Below are 25,728 nucleotides of genomic sequence, written 5' to 3' on the forward strand. Positions count from 1 at the left end.
GTTGTAATGCCCATTAATCTGAAACACTCCACTAGTAATGTATTTTCTTCAGGGAATATGAAATGAAAAAGGAGCAAGTTGGAAAAAAAGCAAAATTCTTAATAATGTATGTGAAATACCAACATGGCATTGGTTTCCTAATTTTAATTGCATACATTTATATACACATACACACATCTATACATCCATACCTATATATATTTATATGAAATTATCAATGGGCTTCATTCAACCAAGTTAAGATAGGGTAAAATCAAAACATTCAGTTTGATTGAAGCACAAAGAACAAACGCAGCTGTATTCCCGCATCAGCCATATACCAAGGGAGCTTCCCATTACACCACGAACACTGCTGACCTTACCTGGAGATTGATGCTTCTCAGCCTTCTTTTAAGACGGAAACAAACTAAACTTTTAGAAGTGTTACAAATTAGGTGGGGTAGGGGAAGTAGCAATCCAAACCAAATCTTTGCCTTGACCCCATTTCAAAACAATAAATGTACACAGTGGGAACAGCATCGTTTGATGGCTGAAGTCTGCACAGGAAGCGGAAACTATTTCAAAAATGGCGTAAGATAAACTTTGCTTCCCATGTTCTATGGCATGTGGACTACCAGCGCATAGTTGCTGACAGGTGGGACTACCCATAGCTCCCCCACCTGCTGGGCAGCCAATCGTTGGTGTTTTAGTTGAGCCTCCAATTGGGCCTTGAACTCCTCTGCCTTCTTCTGTTCACTAACCTTAGCCTGTTGTTCAACTGCCTGTGCCTTTTCCTTCTCCACCCTGCCAAAGACACAACCAAAAGTGAGTTATACCACCACATAAAAGCCACCCATCGAACTGGATTTCATTTTATCCAGTTTCATCGCTCTTACAAGAACAGATGTCAAGACTGAGGATCACTGAAAAACTGGTCATGGCTTTAAAAGTATTTTGAAATAAACTACTGAAGTTGCATGTAACATCCCTGAAATATTCTGATGCTAAGCTACCGCAACACCTTTCAGGAAACTATTAATCTAAACTGGAATTTATACTTACATCTCAGACTGCAAACAATATATGTCATACCATTAATTTAAAACAATTATTTCCAAGAGACTCAAAAATGTTGTTCCAAATCCAAGCATGCAGTACTGAGAATGGTCATTTTATGACTTGAATATTCTCAGGCTCTATTTACTTTACTTGTACACATTCATTTTCTTTGTATTACAGAAGTATTTAACAGATACTGTTTAAAATCAAAACAAAAGTAGCCTAAAGCCTTTCCACGCATTACACCAGCAGCCTTTTAGCATACAACAGTGATTAGTTCATAAGCATGGAGAAATTAATATATTATTAGTTCTCACAAATCTGTAAGATCTGCATAAATTAGTTTTGGTACCAGCTAATAGTTTAGCTTTACAACTTTAAGATTGACTATCATTGAAAGGCACGGTAAAAATGCAACACAGCTCCACCTGCACTGGTTGTAGCTACCAAGTTTGTGTTCTCTAGTTGGAACTTCTATTTAATACACACACACAAATTAAAACTGCCTTCTTTAAAAGCTCATTTGAGTTTGTTTACCTTTCAGCAAATGCCCTGATCTCCCATAGTTCCAATTCCTCCTCTGCTACCCAGCTTTCAATTATAACAGGACCCGTTTGCTTGGGTGTTTCTGGCCTTTTTGGCCTTAGTGCACTTGATCGCAGTCCCTTCCTCTGGGGTGTTGGCGTTTCTTTGGAGAACAGTCAAAAAACACACACATTAAGCTCAACTGTAAAACTTAAGTGTAAAGCAAGATTTAGTGTCTTTTTCAGTCTCATTTTATAAACAGGAAGGCCTTTCAGCTTCAGATAAGTCAGGTCAGTTTGTTAAATGCTTCATTTGTTTCCTATAGGTGAACAAATAGTTCCTGCCAAGCTGTATTTGCTCCCTTGATGGTCTGAATTAACATAAAGATCCAGTTACCTTGATTTCTGTAGGAGCTTATGGGGGAAAAAAAAAAAAAAAAAAGTAAAACAAACATACCTTTTGGAGCCTCTGGTACACCAATGGGACAAATAATTTTTCTTATACAGTACTCTGACCGAATTCCATATGGACCAACATCTCTTCTCTTGATTATTTCTGTTGTTGTAATTTCAGTTTCAGATGTTTCTACAACAAATTAGTCCAAACATATTACTAACAGAAAGCAAATAAAAGCTAGATCTCCAATGAACCCAAAATACTCAAGGTACAGAAACAGCAACTAGTACAAACTGTTGACCAAAAAAATTAAAATGCCATAGTTAACATCAAGCCTTTACAGAAAAGCTTGGAATGAGTATAATACTCAAAATTAACAGCGAGACCTTTTGCATTAAGAAACCCAGAAACTTAACAGAAATAATACCTGTACGTGTAGTTCCTCCCCCAGGTGGAGCTTTTGCTGCCATATCATCCCATTTGAGACATGCCCACAATAACCGCAACATAAGGCTCACTCCAGCCAATGATTTTACTGTTTGAAGTCGGTACCTAACAACAGAGTATTAGTTATATCTTAAAATCAAAATGTATTTAAAATACTTAACCAAACCAAGGGGACAAAGGCTTTCCATTCTACCTTTACTGAACAATATAGAAAAAAAATTACTAAAGAGCAAAACTTGCATGTTTGGGCAGAAACATGTTTATCACTTGCATTTTAAAATTCAATTACTTTCATCACAATTCACACTTCTCCCCAAAAATGTAAAGTATGTACCTCCAAGTGATCCCAAAAGTTGGCCTTGGGGATGGATATGGCCAGATATCCAAGGCAGGCTTTGCATTGTAATTGAAGTAAGGAACTTCTCTGATCCCTCCTTTTCTGGCCAGCTTTTTTAAGTCATCATTGGGTAGCACAAATATGCTTTTTTTACTGCTTTTAGTAACAAATTTTCTGTAAGATGGTAAGGCAGTTCCAGAACGAGTTTTTTTGGGCCTTGCAAATTTCATTAACTTCACTTTGTCTTTTGTAGAATATTCTTTGCTGACAGTCATGGAAGTCACCAGCATGCCTTCTGGGGTGGTCAGTGAATCAGTTACTGTTGTCGTAACTACTGTTTTACTATGCTCTTGCACAGAAATGACACCAACATTACTGTCTGTAGCCGGAGTCGTAAGCTTAGTTACAGTAGTGGTGGTAGTTACAGTGGATATGGCACAGTTTTCTGTCGATGATACTACTGTTGTTTTCTCATCATTAGAAGCTACAGTCTCTGCAACTTTAAACACAGTTTTGGATTCTGTAGATACAGTTGATGTTGTGGTAGTCACTTCAGTAATAACAGTTTTTATTTTACTTTCGCCATTAATATTTTCCATTTTGTATGTCTGTACACCATTCTGATCAGCAAAGTGACTACTCAAGCTAGATTCCTCACATGAGGTTACAGGCGATGGAGCAACTTTCTTATCCTCAGTGACTTCAGTTTCCATAGATTCTGTTTCACTATTCAGGTTATTTTCTTTGCAGACAGTGTGTGCTGGTGTGGAAGCAGTGCCAAAAGCAGACCGTTCAGGAGAAAGCTGGTTTTCTTCAGTTTTCTGCAAGCACTTGGGAACTTCATCTGGTGGCTGAAGACTTTCTCCAGATTCAAACTCAGGTGAACTCTGCAGACGTGACTTAGAGTCCGCATTCTTTTTGTCCTTTGTGTCTTCTACCATGATGTCACCATTCATGAATGGTTTTACTGCAGATTCCTTAAAAGTCAATGGTTTTATTTCATGTTCTGGAATAGATTTATTAATATTATTAACTTTTGGTTCAATATCACTCCCTGCCTTAGTTTCACAGGCATCTTTACCTATGCAGTCATCATTTGATAATACTTTAATGTCATTGTCTTTTCCATTCATTTGAAATGCTGATTTTCCTTTTCCTAACTCTGTGGCAGTTTCTTCATCTTTATTATTCTTTTTGTCAGTAACACTCTTTAGATTGGTCTGATCAAGGTATTTATTTATAGTAGTTGTCTCCACTTTCAGTTCCTGACCTTTCTTTTTACCATTAGCCTCAGTTAGTTTAGTGCTCAGTAAATCCTCATCAACTTCTACCTCGTCCATGTGTTCCAGACTTTGACTTTCAAGGTTTTTTTCAGAAATTAGCTCCGTTTTAAATGGTTCTAGATCTTTATTAACTGATTTTTTGTGAAATATAATCTTGTTTTCGGATTTACTTTCAGCCTTTAATGGAGCAATTTCTTCCTCCATTTCACTTTCTTGAGAGGACGTTGGTTCAATATGGCTTTTTAACATACAGTTCTTGTCTGGATCTTTGCTCTGCTGTTCAGAACTCCCTTCTGAATCGGTTTTTTCAAGAGTGGCCAGAGCATCTTTTCTACAGCTGCCTCCAGTTATCACTGGCCCTAAGTTTTCACATTCACGTTGTGATACTCTGGTAATAGGTAGTTTTTGTTTCAAAGGTTTTTCGCTTGTTTCTGAAACATCCCATTTGATTCTGCTTTCTGCATTTGTTTGTTTCAAGCCATCCACAAAGGAACTCTCAGACTCTCCAAAAGCCTCTTGTCCTTGACACTTAGCAGTCGTGGGTTCAGGGTTGTTTTCTTTACTGTCATTTTGAATGGAGCTTTCACCTTCAGAGGACTGACGTGAGTCCTCATCCAGTAGCTGGCCTTCTCTTTTTGACAGCCTATTTGTCAAAGCAGGTTCATCTAGCTCACCAGTTTTGGTACAAGAGATGCTGCTGATCGGCAAGCAGTCCTGTTCCGCATCTTCGGTTTGGGTCTTATCTGAAATGTAGGTTTGATCTTGGGAAGACATGTCAAACTGGCTTCCTTCTTTTACTTTTCTCATTTTTAGCTCATCTATGTTTTTCTGAGGGCTTACAGATCGGATGCCTACAGTTTTAGCACTAGCCTCCAGTTTCATCCTTTCTAGGCGTTGTTTTTCTTCCAGTGTAAACTGTTTTATTCGCCTCTCAAGAAGTCCATCTAATTTTGATGATTTTACTTTCCTTTTATAGCAAGTCCTTAAATGAAAACCTTCGCTGACATTGATTATATCCAGCTTACAATGACTATCCTCCTCTTTTATGTGGGATTCAATTTTCACATCATCTACATCCATGGGTTCTTCCTTGATGACTTTATTATTTTCACCATCAATTTCTTTTTCCCCTGTAAAGAAGAAATAAGTCTGAATCAGGAAGCTCCCCCAGCAATGAATACCAAACTATTATTTTTACATTAAGTACTAACAAATGAACGGACCTTTTAGGATATTAATAGATTTCAAGAAAGAGGGAACAAAAACTTCAGACACCACTATAAGGGATAATAAGCAATCATTTAACTAAGACATCTGAAATAACTTGACAAAACCTGTTACACAGTTTTGCAAACTAACGGTTATTTCTGAGGTGCTATGCTTTTACACACACAATGTTGTAATGAATAGCTAGTTTTAGAATAACTTAAAGTGTTATCACCTTTGTCTTTTACATGGTCTACATTTTCAGAAATTGTGTCAACTTCTACTTTTTCTTCATGAGACTTTTCTTCTTTCACTTGTACTTTCTCCAAGATTTCTGAAACATCGGCTTTGTCTTTTGCTTGCACATCATGAGAATCCTTTGTTCTATCTTTCTCTGTTTTTACCTTAATTGGACCTTTTCGTTTATCCAAGTTGCATTTTTCATCTTCACTCTTTGCTATTAACAAATTAATTAAATGGTTGCAATTATTCAGAATACTTTTTATACTCTGCTACATTTTAATGTATGTTAGCTTACCACTCAAATCATTCACACATCATTAGTGGAATTCTGAAATGGAATTAAGTAACAATGGTAACATCATAGATTAAGCTTAAAGCAATAGTGAATTAAAAAAAAAAATAATCTAAAAGCCCAGAGATAAAACTGTTTCATTTACCTTATTTTTTCAGGAGTCTACATTCAGCCTTTCTTAAAAACAAACCGAACCAAACCAGCCAAAAGACCCCAACTCAACAAAACCCCATACCCCCCTCCATTTTTCAGGAAACTTAATACCATTGTTCTGAAAACCCAGTCTATTAAGAGCATATTAGTTCATGTGTGCAAATTCAAGAATTATTTTTAGTAATTTTCAATTCCACTAAGCCAGAATGGACATTAGTATTAAAATGACTTTGTGCTTAACACTGTAGCAACTACTAATTGCAACACAGAAAGCAAAATAAATCAAATTTAACAATCATACAGACAACACTCAAAGCAGCAACATCTGTTTCATCTTTAATCCAGTTAAAAGCAACATGGAAAGTATGACATCAATATGTGAGGAAATAAGTTATTTCGTATGTAATATAGGGCGGGCCACCATTTTCTAAATTTTAAAATGAAACTCAAGATTAAATTTGTTATATGTAAGACTCGTACATGCATTCTAAAAGTTAACTGTGCAAAGTTTTGCTTTTTTAATATAAATCCTTGGAACAAATAGGTGAGAAGGTGTGTTTTGAACTTTCTAGAAAAATAAATTTCTTTCTCCTTATAAAACTATCATTCCCAGATAAAATTGGTTAATTGTATTCTGTCAGCATGGCAGGGAGTGGGGGGTGGGGAGTGCATATATATTCCAATATTTTAATGTTACTTCTTGCTTGTGATTATGTAATTTTTCTCTACCTTTAACACTATTTGTAAAAAAGTCCATGTAAGAAATATCACACAAATAATTAACTGAATATGCAACAAAAAGTAGTATGTTAGCAGTTAAAAAAAAAGCAAGCAATGCAGACACTTACTTGGTAGCAACTTTCTGTAATTTGCATTAGTATTTCCAGGCAGTTTGGGCATAAACCTGTGGACATGTGTTTTACTAATCCAGCTCCAGCCACCATATCCCGTTACTCTATATTCCTCTCCTTTTTGCTTCCAAACCTGTTAAATATTTTCAAAATAGTAGTTTTAATGATGCTATTTGCTGCATTATTAATGTATACGTTCATTTAAAAACCTCAGATGATTTAAAAAATTCCCCCAAAACCTTTAATTTACAGATTTTTTTCAAGCAAGTTGAAGTATGTGAAATAACATACTATCTAAAATTAAAGATATATCTGCTGATAATTAAATTGATTCTATCACAGTAACACCTAAACTCCATACTGATTTCATGGAACACTGAGAATCTATCTAAAAGCTGAAAGATAACAGAAGTTTTTGAATCAACCTGTATGTTTGTTTCAACAAACAAATTTATAGCAAAGAACCACTCCTGCAGAAGTACTTAGTATCTACTGTAGGAGACTATAAAGAGGTTTCTATCGTAGTTATCACATTATATAATCTTCCAAAGGAAAGGCAGCTGGATTTTTTTGGGGGGTGGGGGGATGGGAGGGGAGCACTGGACAAGGACAGACACATAGACAAGACTCGAATAACCATGTAGAACCTTTCCCTTAGGAAAGGCTGCACTTCGCAGACAAACATCTGTCAACTCAGGCAGTGTCACTAAGAGCATAATACATTTCAAATTTAGTTCAGACCAAGATTATGGGCTTGAATACGTGGGCAGGGCTCCTACTCCAATGGCAGGAAGTAATGCAATGACATTTAAATTTTAAGTTCAAAATGAAAACAGAAAAAGCGTAAGAAATCAACAATTCCTGTATTTTGTTTGTTCTTCACACAAAAGAAAACCTTACCTGATGTTTGACAGGAAACGTATATTTCACCCATGTAGCTTGCTGCATCGTTTCTTCTTCTTCTTGTTTCCTCTCTTTTTTTTTCACTTTCTCCTTTTCTTCTCTTTCTATTGCTGTCATTCTGCGTAACCTAATACATACAGATTTAAGTACATTTAAGTAAGGATCTTGTAAGCAAACAGAAGTCGTCAAACAACAGCATATACTACCCCTCTGAATAACTTTAAATATCCGAAGTTAAGAGGAATGCCCAGTATCGGGTTATGTGTATTCCTTGCCACAGGAACACTACTTTTTTTTGGCCATGCCAGTAAGACAAACACAGGTACCAGCACCTGTGTCTAACATCAGACGTATCTCGCTTCTGCTTCTACGACACAATGAGAGACAAAAGACAAGACTCCACTGAACTCTGTGTGTGTGTGTGTTGAAATTCGCTCTTGTAGTCTCCCAAAGTTTTATCATTTTGAGACTGTGGCTCAGAGAAAGAAAACAACTTGCTTTGTAGGAGCAATGACACCATAAAAACCTTGTCACTTATCTTCAGTGTTTCTTGTTGAGAAAAACCACTTCAGGTGCTGAATGACTGATTAAATTAGAGGAACTAGTAATTGTAAAACAAAGTTCTCATATTCAAAAAGATTTTAACGTTTATTTATATTACCTAGTGTGCCCCAACGATTCCCGCCAGATTGGCAGCATAACAACCGGTTTAATTGCACATTCCAATATAGCCAGTGCTAGCGCAAATTCTCTAGGTTTGCTGCACATCTGAACAGCCTTAATCCAGTTAGACCTAAATTGGAAAAAAAGACAAAACCCTGAAACATATACATGCACTAATGTAGCATGCTATATGTTAGCAAGATGTAATGGTGGGATAAAACCTCCTGTTATTTTAATACTTTACTCAAATGTGCAATCCTTTCAGCAATCCATCACAAAACATACATTAGCTTATATTTTAATATACTGAAACACAGTGCTTGGAAGTCACTGGTTTGAAAAAACAAAGACCATTGCTAATTAATACTGTTGGAAAAAAAAAAGTAGAACAAGAGAACATATATTTTAATTTATTAACTTACCTATGGGAAGCCCAGTTAGGGTGAAGGAATGATGCCGGGATATTGTTTTCTAGCTGAATAATAGTTAGCCTCAAAGTAGATATGGTAAGAACTTTGGACCCATGTACAGACCCATTCCATTTGAACTCTCCAGCAGGAGTCAGACAGAATTTATGTGAGAGATGTCGTCTCTTGTCATGGTCCTCCCTGTGCTGGTGCTTGTTCAATGCAAATGAATTGGTGGCATACTGATTATGATAAACACGATACTTCCCCTCTTGCCCTAATTTGAAATAATTGTTGATATTTCCTTTCATCACAACTTCCTTCTTTGTGTTCATTCGTGAGACTTCACCTTGAGAGTTGACCACCAGAACCTTATGAAAGAAAGAATTATTTCAAAGATGCACTTAAGTTTCAGATATTCCTATTTACTTATTTTATGATTCAGGCTTCAACTGCCTATATATAAAATAATAAAAATACCTCACATCCCTTTGTAGAAACAAATAACTGTTGTCCAATATACTAAGTATATGTACTTCATTACAGATTGTATAGAGTTAGAATACTTCCAAAGATCAACTTTAACATTAAAAAACCTGCCATCCAGGCTCCTCAGCAAGTCAAACAGGAACCCGTTTTGCTTCTCTGAATTATACCTATTGAGGAGACAGCTTTGGGAAAACAGCTTCACTAAACTTAAGTGAAGAACTTTCTGCAAACCCCTCCTTGGTAAATCACAGTTTTCATACATGTAGCTAAGCAAACAAGTATCTTCGACTTTGAAAACATGGTATGGATAACACCGCTGGTCTAATTACTCATAATCAAGTCCCAAATTTGAGAAGCTTGTGAATAAATATGTTAAATGCTAACTTAAAAGGAAAACCAGTTAACAAAAATAAAACAAAACCAAAACAAACCACCAAAACCCCAATAAACAATCTACAGTCACACAAAAAACTGTACCAGTGCACTGGGTCACTGTCATACCACTCCAAATAAAAGAGCAAGAGCAAAGGAGGAAAAAAGCTTCCTGTGATATTACAATTTCACCATTTGCTAATTTATTATTACTACTTTAAAGTACCTCCACAGTCTGCCAAACCCACTTTTTTATTTTTACAAAGATTATCAGTTTTCTAAAACAGTTTTCATACTACTTTGAGTTTTCCAAGATGTGCACAAACCTCTCTGCCTTCTTTATATAACTTATTTGCTTCATGGGCTGCAGCAGCAACCTGCTGGCTTTTCATCTGGCTCAACTTGCTATCTGGATTTCGTAATCTTGTGAGCATTCGCGTCGAACCTGGCGTGCCTTTTCCTGCGCCTGGAGAATCACTTCTCTCACCATTAGATTTCTCTCCTGCCCAGGAAAAAAAGGCTTTTAAAACAAAGTTTTCTATTGATGTGTAGAAGTTACAAATTAAAAAGAAGAGGCATAAAATGAAAGTTAGAGATGCTGTTGTCATTACCTATGTCCTCTGAAGTTTGGGATCCCCCCTCTGCATTTTCAGCATCATCAGGCGTCTTAATGGAGTCATTCTGCACAGAGCCCAACTCACTACCATTGCTGTTTTCAACATCTGAATGTAGAGGTGCGGCAGATGCACTGCTACTGTTGCTAGGGATCATCTGACCAGTTTCTTCTATAAAAGAACAACTTCATTTTTAGTTTTTCTTTTAAATTGAATCAATGCGATTTTTTTGAGTTTTAAATTTTTCATCAAAAAAAGTCAGATTAACATCTTTTGCTGGGCTGGAGGGAAATACCCATAAAATATTAATTCCCTTCAGAGCACTGTATGCATGAAAGTATTTTTTGTTCTGTTTCAAGCAGTTTTAACTTTTACAGCTCTGAAGAACTGCAATTCATACTTGGATGAAATATGAATGTATTTTAAATATGAGACAATTTTTTTTCTACAGATGAACAGAGAACCCTCTACTGAGACTTCGTTTTGCCTTCAGAATGCAGATTCCATGAAATGGGGTCTTCCAGCAGCTTCTAAGATTTTGCCCCTTTTGATTTTCTTGTGCTTTAGCTGTTCCTCAAAGCATACGCCTTCCAGTTCCCCTCCAGTTTTCCACTGAGTCTTTGATTATCTCTTCTTCAGTACATTAATTCTGAGGAATCCCACAGATTTCAGTCCAATTGGCACTACTCTGTATCTAAACTCCTCTGCAAACTGAAAGTATCAGCCTTCCTTACAGTGTGATAGGTCTAGATGTTGCTTCAAGCTCAGTAAGACAAATGGGTTCTTGGTCCTCAGTTGTCCTTGTTACTGTCTGTCTTGACAGCCGTGGACGTTACTGCCACCTCACTTGTTGCTAGGGCGTACTGCCAGAGTATGACCTTTTCACTGAAGCATCAGTGAATTGCAGCTACCTAGAAATAAAATCACTCCAGCTTCCCAGTAAGAACAAGCCATCATCCCTCCAGACAGCAATGTTGTCTTGATTTTGTGTAGGAGATACAGCTTAGCCGCTTAAAAAACCCCCTATTTTTCTGTTTCTAGAATTCTTCAAACACATCAGGAATTCTGTTGTTATTAAGAAAGGTGACAGAACAAAGCCTACTTTCTGTGAAATATTCACTCCTAGCAGAAAGACTATTAGACAAATACTCTGGGATTCTTAAAAGACACCCTAAGCTGAATGCATAAAGATTTCTGGCTTTGCCAGCTGGGTGACCACCACTGTTTGATCTACTTTCCTTTGTACCAAGAGGAAAAGTGGAACTATTTGTGGTGCCTGCTGTTTGGTGAAGAGTGGAAGCACCCAAACTAGACTCTTAATAGAAGACTAATACCCAAATCACATTTAACAAGGATGATGACAGACATTCTCATCTAGCTTTGCATTTTATTTGTATTTTCCGCCTCTTTGGGAGTAGCTGCCTCTCTGATACCGGTTCAGTTTCTCTCCCGCCCTCTGAAATGAAGGTCTCAAACTGCAGTTCCGTAACAGGAACACAAGCACCACTATGAATATAGCCAACTAGACATGAGGAGGAACTCTCTCCACACACACATATTTTCCAAGAAAAAAAAGCCCACTGATTTAAAAACAAGCTAGGAGCTCTGAAGGAGAAAGGTACCTGTGAAAGTATAATAAAGAAATAATGATAAATATATAAGCAAATCTTTAAAGTAAAATACGAACCCATAAATGTGTCTGGAACAAAGTTTAGGATATGTATCTTTTCCATTAAATCTCTGTACAGTTACTTTAACTTTAAAATGGAATAAAAAAAAAAAAAAAGAACAGGTAAAAATGTTTGGTCAAATATCTAAAATGTATGGCTTTTATCCTACACATTAGGACATTTCCCATATTAAAAAAGTGTATTACGAGGCTTCCAGATTATGGATTAATTTTAACTTCCATTTCCTGCTCCTATTAACAAAATTTATTATAAGGTTTGGATGCATTCACATTTGCAAGTTCAAGAATTGCAATCTGTATCTGAAGGGAGAACTACTTCCATAGAAGAGAAAATGTTTACTCCCACTTTTTAAAACATAACACACTGAGTATGGCTACATCACAGATTAGAGTATTTTTAAGGACTGAAAATAAAACTGTGATCATTTTAACAGTAATCAGATGTTTAGAATAACGTGTGGTTACACAGTAAAGCCTGCAATAGAATATAATTCTAAACATAACAGAATGTAATTCCAAAACAGCACACTGATAATTTGTTAACACCTAGTTAAATCACATTTATTCCTAAATTGAAAGTTTGCTGTTTTTTTTTTAAATTGAATTGTGTATATTACTATTTCTGAATCACTGACACGGCAGAACAAAACATGTTAAAATACAAGAGCCTCTGTGCTTATAATTCTGAACTCTGTTTAAAATTCCTAGCATGACAATTTTAATCTTGAGATTTTGGTGCAATGGTTTACTCATGTGAATGAAAATGCTTTGTTTGTTAGTAATTTATACAGTAAATGAGAGGTTAAAATAATTAACAAGCCAGCAGCAAATTAGAATTTGAAATAAATTTTGATAGGATGCTAACAATCATTATGGATCACTATGGAGAAATAAAATATACAGAAAATAGAACATAAAAAGCTTAGCCATAGTCGTCTTTGGAAGGCATGGAAACAAATGCTAATGTCACGGAGGACCACAAATTTCAAGCACTAGTTGCAAGAAAATTAACTTTGAAATGTTAATGACAACGTAGCAGTAAAGGATGGCACTGCAAGCAAACAGCATGAGTGAAATACGCTGTGAATGGTTTTAGTGAACAAACCAGATAGAAAAACTGAACAGATTCCCCAAATTACAGAGGCATTGGTAACAGTGCCTTCTGTACCTGAGAGTTCCTGAGGGAGCTCTGATGCCACCTTCTTCTCTGCCACGTTGTTGCTATCAAGGGTTTCTGACTGACACCCCATTGCGTTCTTCCCTTCAGAGCAACTAGTCTCTCCTGCAGAAGGATTTGTGTTGTTGTCATCAGTGCTTGATGTCACAGAGTTACTTTTATCCCCAACGACTGTTGCCTCTATAGTAAAACGCACAACAAAACTTTAGGGATATTCTTTAGTATGTCTTGGGATGTCATGTGGCATCATCCATAGAAAGCAACTTCAGCAGCTTTGTTTGATAACGCTGAAAAACATCAAGCTTTTTGCTCTCCTGTTTCCCACCCCCCCTCTTTTTTGCTATGTGGTATTACTGTCTCAGAATCAAGAAACTAATTCTGATGAGGAAAACAATGTTAAAAATGATGCAATATTGCTTACTACAAACATGTTGATCACAGCCTGTAAGTGCCACCTGTACTTCAAGCCAAGGTATCTACAAGCTAGCTGTATCTAGCTTGAAAAGTAGGAAAAAATGGTGAAATTACTTAACAAGAAAAACAATTACAATATACAATCACAAAGGAACTGATAAATATTACCTATTACTTCAAAAATAACTTAAGAGGATCATAAAAAAACCCCAAACCCTCACATCAACACTTACATGTGAGTAACTTAAAGATTTACTTCACTTAAATGAAGTTGTTAAAGAACAGTCAGTTTCTTTACCTTCTGTTTTTACTTTTTCTGCGTCTTGCTCGGTGGGTGTTTCATCAATTTTATCTTGGTCTCCAGATTCTTCCTTGCCTCTCTCAGCATCTGTCTGGTCATTATCAACATCACTTTTGGCCTTTTCTGCGTCATCATCTGCTGTGTTTTTATCTTCCACTATTTCTCCTTTTCTTGCTCTGATAATGTCCAAAATTTCATCTACAATAGAACGTATGTTGTCATCAATAAACAAACCACCACCCACAGAGCTGAAATAACATGACAAATACTGCTTCTTTTCAAAGAGATAAAAGATAACATCCAAATTCTAAGTGGGGAAAAAGTGGTAAGGAGAAACAATTCCAAAGATTTAATTATTGATTTCTCAGAGTTATGCGTTTATATAGTGATGACTTCAACCCGTTTTTAAACTTGAGTATCTAGTGTTCCTGTCTTCCCTAGAACCAAAGTTCAAACCTTCACAGATTTATATTCCTTTTTATTGCTCCAAGGTATATAAAGTTGGTGGGGAACTGAAATGGAGATATGCACTCTTCCACGCTTTCCGTAATAGTGCAGCCAATACTGGAGCTCTAGTATTTTTGCTATTCCAACTCCCAGTAGACTGTAAAATGTTTTTAAATATAAATAAATAAATAAATATATAAAAAGATAGTACATCAAGAAGCATTTGACAGTTAATACAGCTCCACTTCAACACCTGGAACAATCATGATCTGGGACACCCTAAGCATATCAAGAATCCACATCGTTCAGGACATCCTGAAATACACGATACATAGCCCTGCCAGAAGTCAGTACGCCACAGCCATGCTGGTACACCTGCATGACGCTGCCCCACCAACTTCTATAAACTTCTTATAATAAAATAAATATAAAGTAGCACTTGATTTGAAGTGCAATATGTATTCCCATTAAACAAAAATATTCTTACCATTTGCTGCAGAAAGGAAAGACTTGTTGTTGCCCCTTGCTTTATTAGTAAGGTCTTCTGTCACATCCATATGCCGATGAATTTCTTCACGCATTTCTTCCAGAGTTTTGCATAGGTCAGCTTCCCAGTAATCTTTGTCGAGGCATTCAATTAACTCTGCCAGCTGTATCTTTGTGCTATAGTACCAGATTTTCTTATCCTTCTCACTTTCTGAATCTTCCTCTCTGTAAGAGTATTTAAACAGTATTAATTTTAAAATAACTGGAAAAACGACAAAAATTAGTATCAGCCTACTTTTTGCAGAAAGCTATTGAATGACAACACCCGAGTGTCAGTAAACAAGCCACATGAGGACACTCAGAGGCACCCAGCTTAGTACTCAAATCACTTCTTTCTCATTCCCTCCCTTCGTTCATCCCCTCAGAAGTTTGCATGACAGCTTCCTCAGGAAAGCTTTTGAAGAGTCTCCTTAAAACTGGTTTGTCCAATCTGGCAACAAGGTCTACTCTCATTATATTTAATTCTACTGCAACCACTAATCTACTACTAAGTCTCAAACAATTTGCAATGTAAGAAGGGATGGCTCCAGAATCCATAAAGGGTTTCTGACTGCATATTCAGGCAAAAGCCAAGGTAGGAAATTCAACATGTAGAATGTCACATAACATCTCTTATGTTAACATTTCTAAGGCATTAGCCTGTGAGAGCACCAGTAAGGGGACAAAAGAATCATAATACGATCCTCTGTAGAGATCAAGAGATTTCCACACTTTTTTATCTGGGGTACTCCACAAAACTACAAACCTAGACAAAACTACTGGAGGACCACAGTGTCAAAAGCATCTCAACAGGGCCACCAGACCCAAGCGAGCTCCGTAAGTATCTTGGGCAAGGGGCTCTCCCAGAGAGCTGGAGAGCTTAAGGAGGATGTGCCAAGCAGTCCTGCAGAAGGCTGCTCCATTTCAGCTTGGCTTGTTAGGTCCTGCTCAGCAGCAGCAGCCAGATCCAGGCCGGCTGTGGGCAGGACCACTCATTTCTGCGACACACCCCAGCACTCCCAATACCATGAACACTGTATGGGGTGACACAATGATTTATCAGCCTGGCCTTCATGGGTGGAAGAGAAGCTAAACTACTGCTGCACTTGCGCTGCCTGTGAAAGCATTACATACCGATGGGTCACTAATCCTAAACCAAACTCAACAGGAATGGAAAGCTGACTGTAGTTTGAAAGATCTACCCTGGTAATGTTTGTTGTGTGCTCCTCTCTACTGCCTGCCTCCATGTGGTTTATATATTCAAAACCAAAATATTTATATATTTTGTTTATACATTCAAAAGTAAAAAGTAGCCTCAGGTATTCAGAAAGCCCAACAACTGTGAGGCAACTTGACCCTTGTCTCTTTTCCACTCTGTTGTTATGAAATGACTGTTGTACTTGCAACTCAAGCAGAATACAACTACAATAAAGTGGTTATGAAGTTAATAGTGGCAATCTTAATCAAAATTCAACTACTAACTTGTCACAACCATTACTACAGAACAGACTTCTGGTTTTGATGATAACGCCTGGTGCACTGCAAAGAAATAGTATAATTTCTCTCCAAGGTCTTTGCTCATGAAAAGCAACTAATTCTACTTTAACCATTTACTTATCTAGGCTACCAGGAACTTTCCACTAGTTTTAAAAGGTTAGTATGGTTAAGTTTGACATTTTCTCAGAAAACAACAAATTTCAGTAAGACTGCTCACATACTACACATGAAAAAGTAACAGCTGAACATGGACAATCATTCGATTCTATGGATTACTCTGCGCATGTAGACTGCCATGCTACAGAAAATGTATTGTTTAAACCATGTTTCCTGTAAACCAAGAAAGTTATTTACCAACAGGAATGGCAGCATCTTTATTCTCCTTTGTGAACAAAAGCCACAGAAAAGGAAGATAAACACCCCAAAACTAAGATGGAGATGAAAATGCAACAATACAGCTTCATACAGCAAGAGGAAAGAAAAGGATGAAACAAAATGCTTAACTAAAAAGGACAGGGAAAGTATGACTTCTGAGTTTTCCCTGGCAAATGTCCAATGGAAGTGGCAAGAGCCAGACACTGGCAGAGCAGCAATTGTAAGGCTGCCCTGCTCCTTACAAACATGACTGCAGAATATAATGCTGTCACTAAGTTTATACTTTAATTATTTCTTAACTCCCCAAAAAGTGAAATTTATTTTTTCGTTTTGAACCCCTACATCATTACATGATTTTTTGCTAGATAGATATGCTATTTATACGTCTTCTTATATTACCTAGATATGCAACAACAGGAATGCTTTATATAGTCTCATCATTCCATGAAGTAAGACTGTGCTAGCATGCCTTTGCCAGGCAAGCAGCTCAAGCACAGAGGCTTGTACATCTTGCTTAAATTTTGACGGTGATCGCCCAGGTGTTTTCTTCTTTTTCTACTTTCTCCTCCCATTTAGCAAATCTGAAACTGCTACAGCTGTGCTAATGCATCCAGGATGTGTATGTACATCAACTGAAAATCCCAAGAAGCGTCTGCCTGTTCCCTTCCCACCAGTTCTTTCTATTCTAGTGTTGCAAGATTCCACTGGACTGAAAAGCAATTAGCTGTTATCTTCAATTTCCCCTTATAACTCAAGAAAAAGCCTTCAGTACAGTACAGGTATGCTATATTAAAGGCCAATAAAACCAAGAGGCACTCCACAAAGATTCAAGACACTGGACTACAAAGACAGTACTCTGCAGAAGGCACCTAGAGCTAATCTTTCCATGTATGATTTGAGTCCTACCCATTAAAGAACTGCTCGGATGATACTCTAGAAACAGATGAGGTTATCCAAGAGTATTTTATTTCCCTTCCACTCAATTATGTAGAGTTTCAAGCATAGAATTTCTCTTGAATTCAAGGCTATCAGAACTTTAGTAACAGAATTTCAGGAATTAAAGAGTTTTCTCTTGACAAAGGCACAGATGGAAAATGAAGTGGCAGGAGCCTGCCGTTATGTATGCTTACATGAAACTCATCTTCAGTCAAACTGCTTTTCAAGATTCAGGTGTATGCCACTGGAAGCCTAGAAGAGCTCATTACCAGCTCACCAACAATCAAAGAACTACAGCAGAAATCGTTCTAGGCAGTCCATTTTGGCAAAGTTACTTAAGATTTAAATTAACAATTAAAAATTAAAGCTAACTTTCCCTGAACACCTTCTTGCATTGGCTAAAGGAGCACTACTTCTACCCTTTGAAGGAATCAGAGGGGCTATCATAAAAGAGGATAGGAAGATGCAAGTCTACAGAAGGATTGATTCCCATTGTTTTTCTCTGATAAGCTGGCCAGATTTGCCAGCGCGGTGCTGGACAGGTCTAGTCTCCAGGGGACCGGCTTGAGTCACATATATTAAGTGAGGCCAAGCAAGGGAGAAAATCACATGAATATTTCCTACCTCTTTCAGTCGCCTTTGCTGCCAGGAACTATTCACTGGCAGGCTTTAGAGGCAAGTTTTATGACTGATAAAATGACAACACAGAAGATGCTAAAAACTTCCAGATAAAGTAATAATGAAGTAGATATACCCCTTCCTAAATTCCGTGGCGCGATAAAATTAGAAACTGAAAAAGTCAGTACATTTTTAATCTATTCAAATGAAGATCCAAAACCTTTTCAAGTACAGAAAATAGAGGAGGACCCAACTAAGAACACAAACAGCATGACAAATCTTGCAGAAAAAAAGCTGAAACTGTTTTTGACTATTGAGGAAGATACATACAACTCAGGAATAACATTGTTTTATTTCTGCTATGAAAATGAAAACCAAACAATGTTTCATTATCTCCTTTCATAGATGTTTGACAAATCCAAAGCATCTCAGTATTTCTACAAAGATAACTTGTTAAAACAGTGCAGCCGTTTACTAGGAGAATACAAGCCGAAGTCCTAACTTTTCTGACTTGTTAACTTGCAGAAATAACCTTCACAAGCAAAACAAATGCAATTAACTCAGACACATCATCCTAAATTTGTTAACAGCTTGAAACAAACCCTCAGGAATTACTTCTCTCTTGCTTTTTTTTTTTTTTTTTAAAATCTTGTTGATATTTGCTCATGGGGATGTACAAGAGAAGACCTCCATAGTGTCCACTTCTCCATCTTTGTAAAACAGAAGAGGTGGAAAAGAAGCAAAACCACAATGGTGGTTTTAAATGAGGCTTATTATCCAAAGCCAGTGAGAAGCATGGAAATAAAAGTATCAGTAAACAAAGAGTCTACAAAAACCTTTAGAAGATGCTAAAACCAGTGGTATGATGGATTTGTAACATTTATAAGGGGAAAGGGGAGAAGAAGGGAGGAGAAGTAAAAAGCCCTAAAAACTCCTTTGAAAAACAACAAAAAAAACCTGCAAGAATTTAGGATTTCAGTTCTCTAATCCCCCTGGGCAAGGTTTCAAATCAGTGCTTGTGCAGATTATTTTTAGACGTATTAGTTTCCTCTGATATATCTGATCACATGGCATTGGTGAATACATTCTGTTCATTTTAATAAAGTTGATATGATAATATCATTTCATGAATCTCAGATTTTAGCATTTGGCAGTTATCCTTTAAGTTATCCAAGATATCAGGTGTGTTTTAATCTTGTTCAGTATATATGCGAAATGGTTGGTTTTGCAATACAGCATGCTTACTGAATCTAAAGGACATTAAAACCTGTAAGTACAGAGTTTAATATTTATGTGAATTATTAAAGTTGTATTTCCCTGGAATTTACTTATGTAGTACATACTTTCCCCCCTATGAAGTGACTTTAGCATAAAGTTTTAAGGCACATTATGACATAGTTAAACTTATGCAAAGTTCTGTGAAAAGTCTAGCGGAACTGGTTGATTCTGTACATCCCACGCTGCACCGTTACGGAGTACTGCTGCTGCACATCCACCCGAACAACCGTCTATCTGTTTTTTCTTCCGATTCCATCAGGAAGATTTGAAAAATATTTCAATCTAAACCACATACTTCAGAAGAGACTTGTTTTGGAAGCACACACTGGTACATTTACACTGGCAGAAGGTATGATATCTAATGGCAACAGGAAGGATAGGGACTAGCAGAGAAAGAATCTTTCAACCTAATGATCCACATAAGAATATGAAAGAAAGTTGGGAAACAATAGAGGAACTGCTTTTCTTCTTGTCTTTAAATGTAAAAATACTTTTCTATTTACATTCTGAAATATTTTAATCACAAAAAAAAGTCAGTGAAATGGAAAAACTAATAAATTTTTTTCTTTTGCTGTATTGTTTACAGTTTTGATTTGAAACGGAATACTGATGTATTTTTTCTTTAAAGAAATCGCAATTAAGATACAAAACTCACATTCATAAATCAAGTTTTATGAATGAAACAATTTGCTGACAGTTGTTTAAAAAAATAATCAATACATTTAACCTTTGAAGATGTATTTTCTAGTGTAGTTAACACATCACTACTGAGGTGCTAGAAAGAACTGTCACACACGTGGATTTCAAAGGATCAAGAAGCGCCTGTTTTAGTTTAAAACATGTTGAAGTACTGCCTGTATCAAAACCTTCTGAACATCAAATATTCCACTTTCACTGGTGAAAAAAACCCCACATTGTTCCATAGATAAAGTTTAGTCAAAACTGCCTGCATATTAGCCTATTTATCTTAAAAATCACCTCCTGAGTGAGTGACTCGGGATTTTTTAATGTTAATTCCCACACCTTTAATGGCAAGCAGAATATAATCGTTCTGCCAGTACAGGATAGCAGCGAGACAAACAGATCTTTAGAACAACCTTTTCCTGAAGAGTTTGAAAGGAAAGATATGAAAACCATGCACAGAGAAGACTATCTGTAAGCTATTAAAGCACAGGTAATTACAGCAAAAAGAGTATCAATTACATTTCCTTCACAACCAGGCTTTTTGGGGAAAATCAAAATTTCAACACGTTTTCTGGAAATGGAAGGTAGAAAATTATGTATAAGGCTATGGAAGAATTAGGCTATCAACAGCTTTGGGCTGACCATCACAACCTGCTGAACCGTCTAAATGATATACCACATACTGTAGAGCATGTGATTGAGTATAAACAGAGTATATTTAAAAAAAAAAACAAAAAAAGATGTATGTAAGAGTATCAAAGACTCCCTGCATCTTTTAAAAAGTTACTTGACACTACTGTGGTATTCATAACCCAGAGAAACTAAAAATCATCAAACATGGACACTTTTCACAAGTGTGAAAGAACACAGGAAACTGACAGCAACGATAATTAATACTTAAGAGCATCAGCTAATAATACATTAGAGAAAGTGCACTGTATTTTAAAAGACTAAGAAGTCCTTAGAAGTGTCTTGTCCACAAGATGTAACAACATCAACAGTCCTCACAGTCCTTTTTAAAGACACTGGCTAATATCTTAACATTCACTGTAATCTCTTTGCATGAAATTCTGTTAAGGCACCCAGCTGCGGCTTATTTTCTCCACAATACTAAATGGAAAATTGTGTTTCAAGAAATCGAGTAAAATCTCTTTATTTTTCCTGAATTGACAATAGCATTGATTTCACCTAAATACTATTTCAACTCCATCATAGGACAATTACATAAGAATAGTGTTTTATAAGAAAAAACAGTCTTTAGCTATTTTCCTGTGAAAAACTTAGAAGCATTTTTGTAATTTCAGATTCAACTTCTCAGTAGAAAACCAGGTCACAATGCCCCACGAACAAGGGTTTGTTTATTATTAATGTTTTGAGATACGCTCATATCTCAAGACAAACCAGTAACGGGAAATTGTGTTAAACATACAAAGTAGATCGCTAGAAGACAGGCATTCCTTGCTATTTTGACTTTGTTTACACCTACAGAAGTGTTCGCATACAGTTTTTGCATTTCTAATTAACAGATATGATAAACACCTCTGAATGCCTCAGAAAGCGTTAGCTTGAAAGGCAGACCATCAAACCAGTACCAGTATCTAACAGCCAAATACTAAGCAGGTGATAGTACACCAAAACTAGTGTCCTATATACCACGTCACAAAGAGTTAAAACTACTTTTCAGTAACTTTCTTATGAAAGTGGAGAGTTCTCATTAAAATTCACTCTATTCCTCACTCTCATGTGTTTTACGCACGATAATATTAAAGCGGAGGCCCTGTTTTTTTCCCCTTTCTATATACAAATTACATTTATTTTGGAGAAAATTGATGGATTTGATACTTGGTCTTTACAAATCTACTTACCAAACAGCAAGCAATTGTCTTATCTAAAGAAAGAACAATTGTAAGACTGCAGCAGCAACTTACAGGATATATTTAAAATACATTCAATACTGTATCATTGTTCAGAAAAAACTAAATTATTAGTTTACTCACATAATGATTCTTCTGTTCAGGAACCAGTATTTTCGTCTATGCCTGTCATATCCAATAGGTTCATGTCGAATGTATGGTTTATTTTTTTGGATTTCAGCAACACAGTCAGTTACTCCAGGCACCTTATGTGCTACACAGACCTCACACTGCCATTCATCTTCTGGTACCTCTTCAAGAGGTGGTTTCACACACTCCAAATGGTACACAGCTGAACATGTTTCACAGCAAAGCAAATCCCCAAGTTTGTGACAAACCCTACAATGATCATCATACTGAATAACACCTTCTGACATTAACTCTTCACGTGCAATGTTTGTTGTAAGAAACTGATCCACTAAGAACTGCAGAACTTTGATTTTATTCTCTACTGGTCCATAAGGATAGTCCTCAGTCTCTTGGTAAGGAAGAACATGATGGTATTCCTTGTCACTCTCACAATATACCCGCAGAACCTCTGGCCACGTCATTCCATCTATGAAATACAAAGTGGAATTAACGCTATCTTTGAGGTCAGCAGGTCCAAAGGTAGTATTTGAAGTGTCTTCTTCACGTAAAACTGCTTTTAAAAGCACTATATGCATCTCTGCCATAAGTGTGCACTGCTCTTGACTTACCAGAGCGGCACAGAAGTCCTCAAAACGAAAAGGAGAGAGGCGTAAAACAGTGCCAAAGTTCCTTAGTACCTCATAGATGGCAATAACATTCATTATATGCTCACTAGGCACCATCAAGTCCTCTGAGGATTTAGGAAACTCCAAGGGTGGGATATCTTTTTCTTCCAATATTGGAGAACGAGGACGATGCACTCTTTGTCTTCTCCTACCTGGAATAAAAAACAACAATAAGAATTTTGCCATTCACAGGTCAACATGATTAAACATAACCAACGACTGTGTCAACCTGTCTAAACTATTGCATATCAAGGATTCACATCTTCACAGTCACATAATGTGATAATTCAGCTAATAAACTTGAATTAACAGTATGAAAAAGAAATACACAAGACCTGTGAAGTTTTCCTTTACACACTCAGAGCAGTTGCATTTCCCATATAACATACATCTACTGGATCTTCAAAATGATGTCCAGAATTTTAATTTAGATTATTTAAAGACATTTCGCTCAGCCAAAATATTCAGATTTTTTTTCTCATATTTATCCAGCATTACTAGTTTTGTTGTCCCATCTTGGAATTTTAACTTTAAACTTGAAGCATCAAGCTTCAAACAACAGCTATGTCGTTTTTTTATTAAAATATTGCAAGCTATTCTCCTATCCAGCCATAGTATAAAGGAAAGATCATTTCATCTCAGGACATTAGTTTCAACCAAATTAAAATACAAAAGAGAACCTGAATTACTTTGTCCACTGCTTTCTAACTAGACTATTTCTCCTGGATACCTCCAAGCCAGAAACAAAAGTTAAAAGCCACATCTAACGAAAATGTTTGAGGAACTCTCTACTTTTTAGAACAAACAAAAAAACCCCAACCCACTCTCATGCTTCAATAAAACAGGACAACAACTGACAGAATGAGAAGACAGTAGAATTATGGAAGAACAAAGCCTAACACAAAAAGCTAATCTGAAGAGCTGTTTCACTACCTAAACAATGACACTGAGCATAATTAATTCAGTCTCAGATGCCAATTCAGACGAGATGCTACACTTTCTTCCCTTTAATTCCACTATCCTTGATGCCAAGCAGAAGGAAAAAACAAATGGAAGTTTCTGTACATGACATTGCAAGACAGATGAAATATTTCAATCTTCTATCAAAGCAATGAAAAAGTATCTAGCTACATGCAACTATTTTGCAGCTATTTGTTGAAGTATTAGGATGCACTCATTAAACCTACTTTCCTTTAAAAAAAACCAAAAACCAAATTTCATAAACTAATCACAAAACCATCACCTTGGTTTAAAACCAAGAACAGAGATGAAAACTGTTTTTAAGTCCTCTGGTAAGCATACTAAGATTCTGGTCAACAACTAGCTTTCATAATTATCAATTCTACACACAGGAGTGGTTGGCAGGATTCACAGAGAAAATCCAAAGGAAAATGAAACTGTCCACAACAGCAATTCCATATGCAGACTTTAATAAGAAGCAACCTATACTATGTATTGTTTGATCTGACACTGAAGAGCGATACAATCAGTACTCTGGAATTTTAAACTTCATATTAATAATTTCGTGATCAAATTCCGTGAATAACAGCTTTCCCCAAAAACTCATTTAAGAAAATTAAGAGATAAAGTTCCAGTCATCTTGGATGTTACAATTAAGAGGAAATGGTCCTCTGTTGCATTTGTTCAACCCATGCTACTCCCTCCAATAATCCCATAAATACAGGAAATAAGTCTAATGGGAAGTGGGGGGAAAAACCAAACACAAACCTGCCAGGGCAAGCAGATACCCAAAGACAGATCCTGTTGAATCTGAAAATGCCATCATTAAAACTTTAATGCACTGAAATGGGGGTGGGGGAGTTACCAAAAAGAAAAGCTACTTTTAAGAAACATCTCCATGCATAATAGAGTTTGCCAAATGATTCCAGAAGAAAAATAAATCAATCATTGAGCTAGTACAGCAAGATGACACCAGATACATCGCTCCCTCTCAAACTTTAAAGAATGAAATCTCATGCAACAAATTAAGACACTCTGAAACAATATAGAAGATGAACTGCCAGATGTTTCCATTACAGAAGTAACGGGTCAACATCATCCGAGTATAAAAATAAATTTCCAAGTTTAGTTAAGTTTGAGTTCTGACTGTGGAAAATGAAGGAATGCTTGTATGACTCCCTTCCAATATGCTTCTGCACAAATCAGTGGAAAATGTTTAATCATGGCAAACACACAAAAACACAGGAGCTTCAGAGCCAGGCACAAAGCAAGCATTCTTACTGCAAGAAACTTCTAGATCAAACTCCATGATCCATAACCATAGAATGGGTTGGGTTGGAAGGGACCTTAAAGATAATCTAGCTCCAAACCCCCTGTCATGAGCAGGGAATTCATATATAATCACATATGTATAAACCAGAGATGGCTTTAACTAAAAGACCCCAAAACAAAAACCATAGACGCTCACATCCACAGATTAAACTACTTTAGGGTCCTGAAGCTTCCTTCAATATTGCAGGATGGTGCAGTCCTAGGAAGTAGTCATGCAAGACAACAACGATGCAGAATAAATATTCTGAAATCACTAACAGTCTTCACAGAGTCCAAATACCACAGAAGCTGGTGGAGCTATAAACTAAGATTCTTTTCAGTGTTTGTACCTGCAGCCAGTAAAGCCATATGAGAAACAGATCTTCAAGAAAGAAAGCAGCAAGAATGATAACCCTGGTTTACCTAAATTAATCTGAAGTGACAAACTCCCCAGTATTTTCAGGCAAAGATAAACTAGAATGAAGGAACACTGCTGAAAGCAGCGAAGACTCCTTATTTCCTCTTATTTTTTGAGACTTTCTAGTCTGAGAACAAAATTGTAATTGTCCTATGCATTGTTTTTATCCTTCACCAAAAAAAACCCAAACACCAAAACTTGACTCCCCAT

The 25,728-nt window shown here is 36.6% G+C and overlaps 1 protein-coding gene across 14 annotated transcripts in view; it reads right to left on the reverse strand.

Moving 5' to 3' along the window:
- Positions 1 to 25,728, reverse strand: part of BPTF (bromodomain PHD finger transcription factor) — a 56,686-nt gene that overhangs the window by 20,560 nt on the left and 10,398 nt on the right. For 7 of the 14 annotated variants that reach the window (XM_080375400.1, XM_080375397.1, XM_080375396.1 and 4 more), the window contains exons 2-17: positions 22,159 to 22,981; positions 14,736 to 14,959; positions 13,799 to 13,999; positions 13,078 to 13,266; positions 10,217 to 10,390; positions 9,932 to 10,107; positions 8,760 to 9,115; positions 8,336 to 8,467; positions 7,672 to 7,801; positions 6,769 to 6,904; positions 5,468 to 5,689; positions 2,741 to 5,156; positions 2,387 to 2,511; positions 2,020 to 2,148; positions 1,576 to 1,726; positions 660 to 783 (exon numbers count right to left, since the gene is read on the reverse strand). In XM_080375400.1, the coding sequence (XP_080231526.1) occupies positions 660 to 783; positions 1,576 to 1,726; positions 2,020 to 2,148; positions 2,387 to 2,511; positions 2,741 to 5,156; positions 5,468 to 5,689; positions 6,769 to 6,904; positions 7,672 to 7,801; positions 8,336 to 8,467; positions 8,760 to 9,115; positions 9,932 to 10,107; positions 10,217 to 10,390; positions 13,078 to 13,266; positions 13,799 to 13,999; positions 14,736 to 14,959; positions 22,159 to 22,981 (5,708 nt within the window). Of the gene's footprint in view, positions 1 to 659; positions 784 to 1,575; positions 1,727 to 2,019; positions 2,149 to 2,386; positions 2,512 to 2,740; positions 5,157 to 5,467; positions 5,690 to 6,768; positions 6,905 to 7,671; positions 7,802 to 8,335; positions 8,468 to 8,759; positions 9,116 to 9,931; positions 10,108 to 10,216; positions 10,391 to 13,077; positions 13,267 to 13,798; positions 14,000 to 14,735; positions 14,960 to 22,158; positions 22,982 to 25,728 lie in introns of those variants that run through there. The other 7 variants (XM_080375391.1, XM_080375399.1, XM_080375393.1 and 4 more) reach the window with 5 other exon arrangements.

The sequence above is a fragment of the Falco punctatus genome, assembly GCF_963210335.1.
Source record: "Falco punctatus genome assembly, chromosome: 1".
NCBI lineage: Eukaryota > Metazoa > Chordata > Aves > Falconiformes > Falconidae > Falco > Falco punctatus.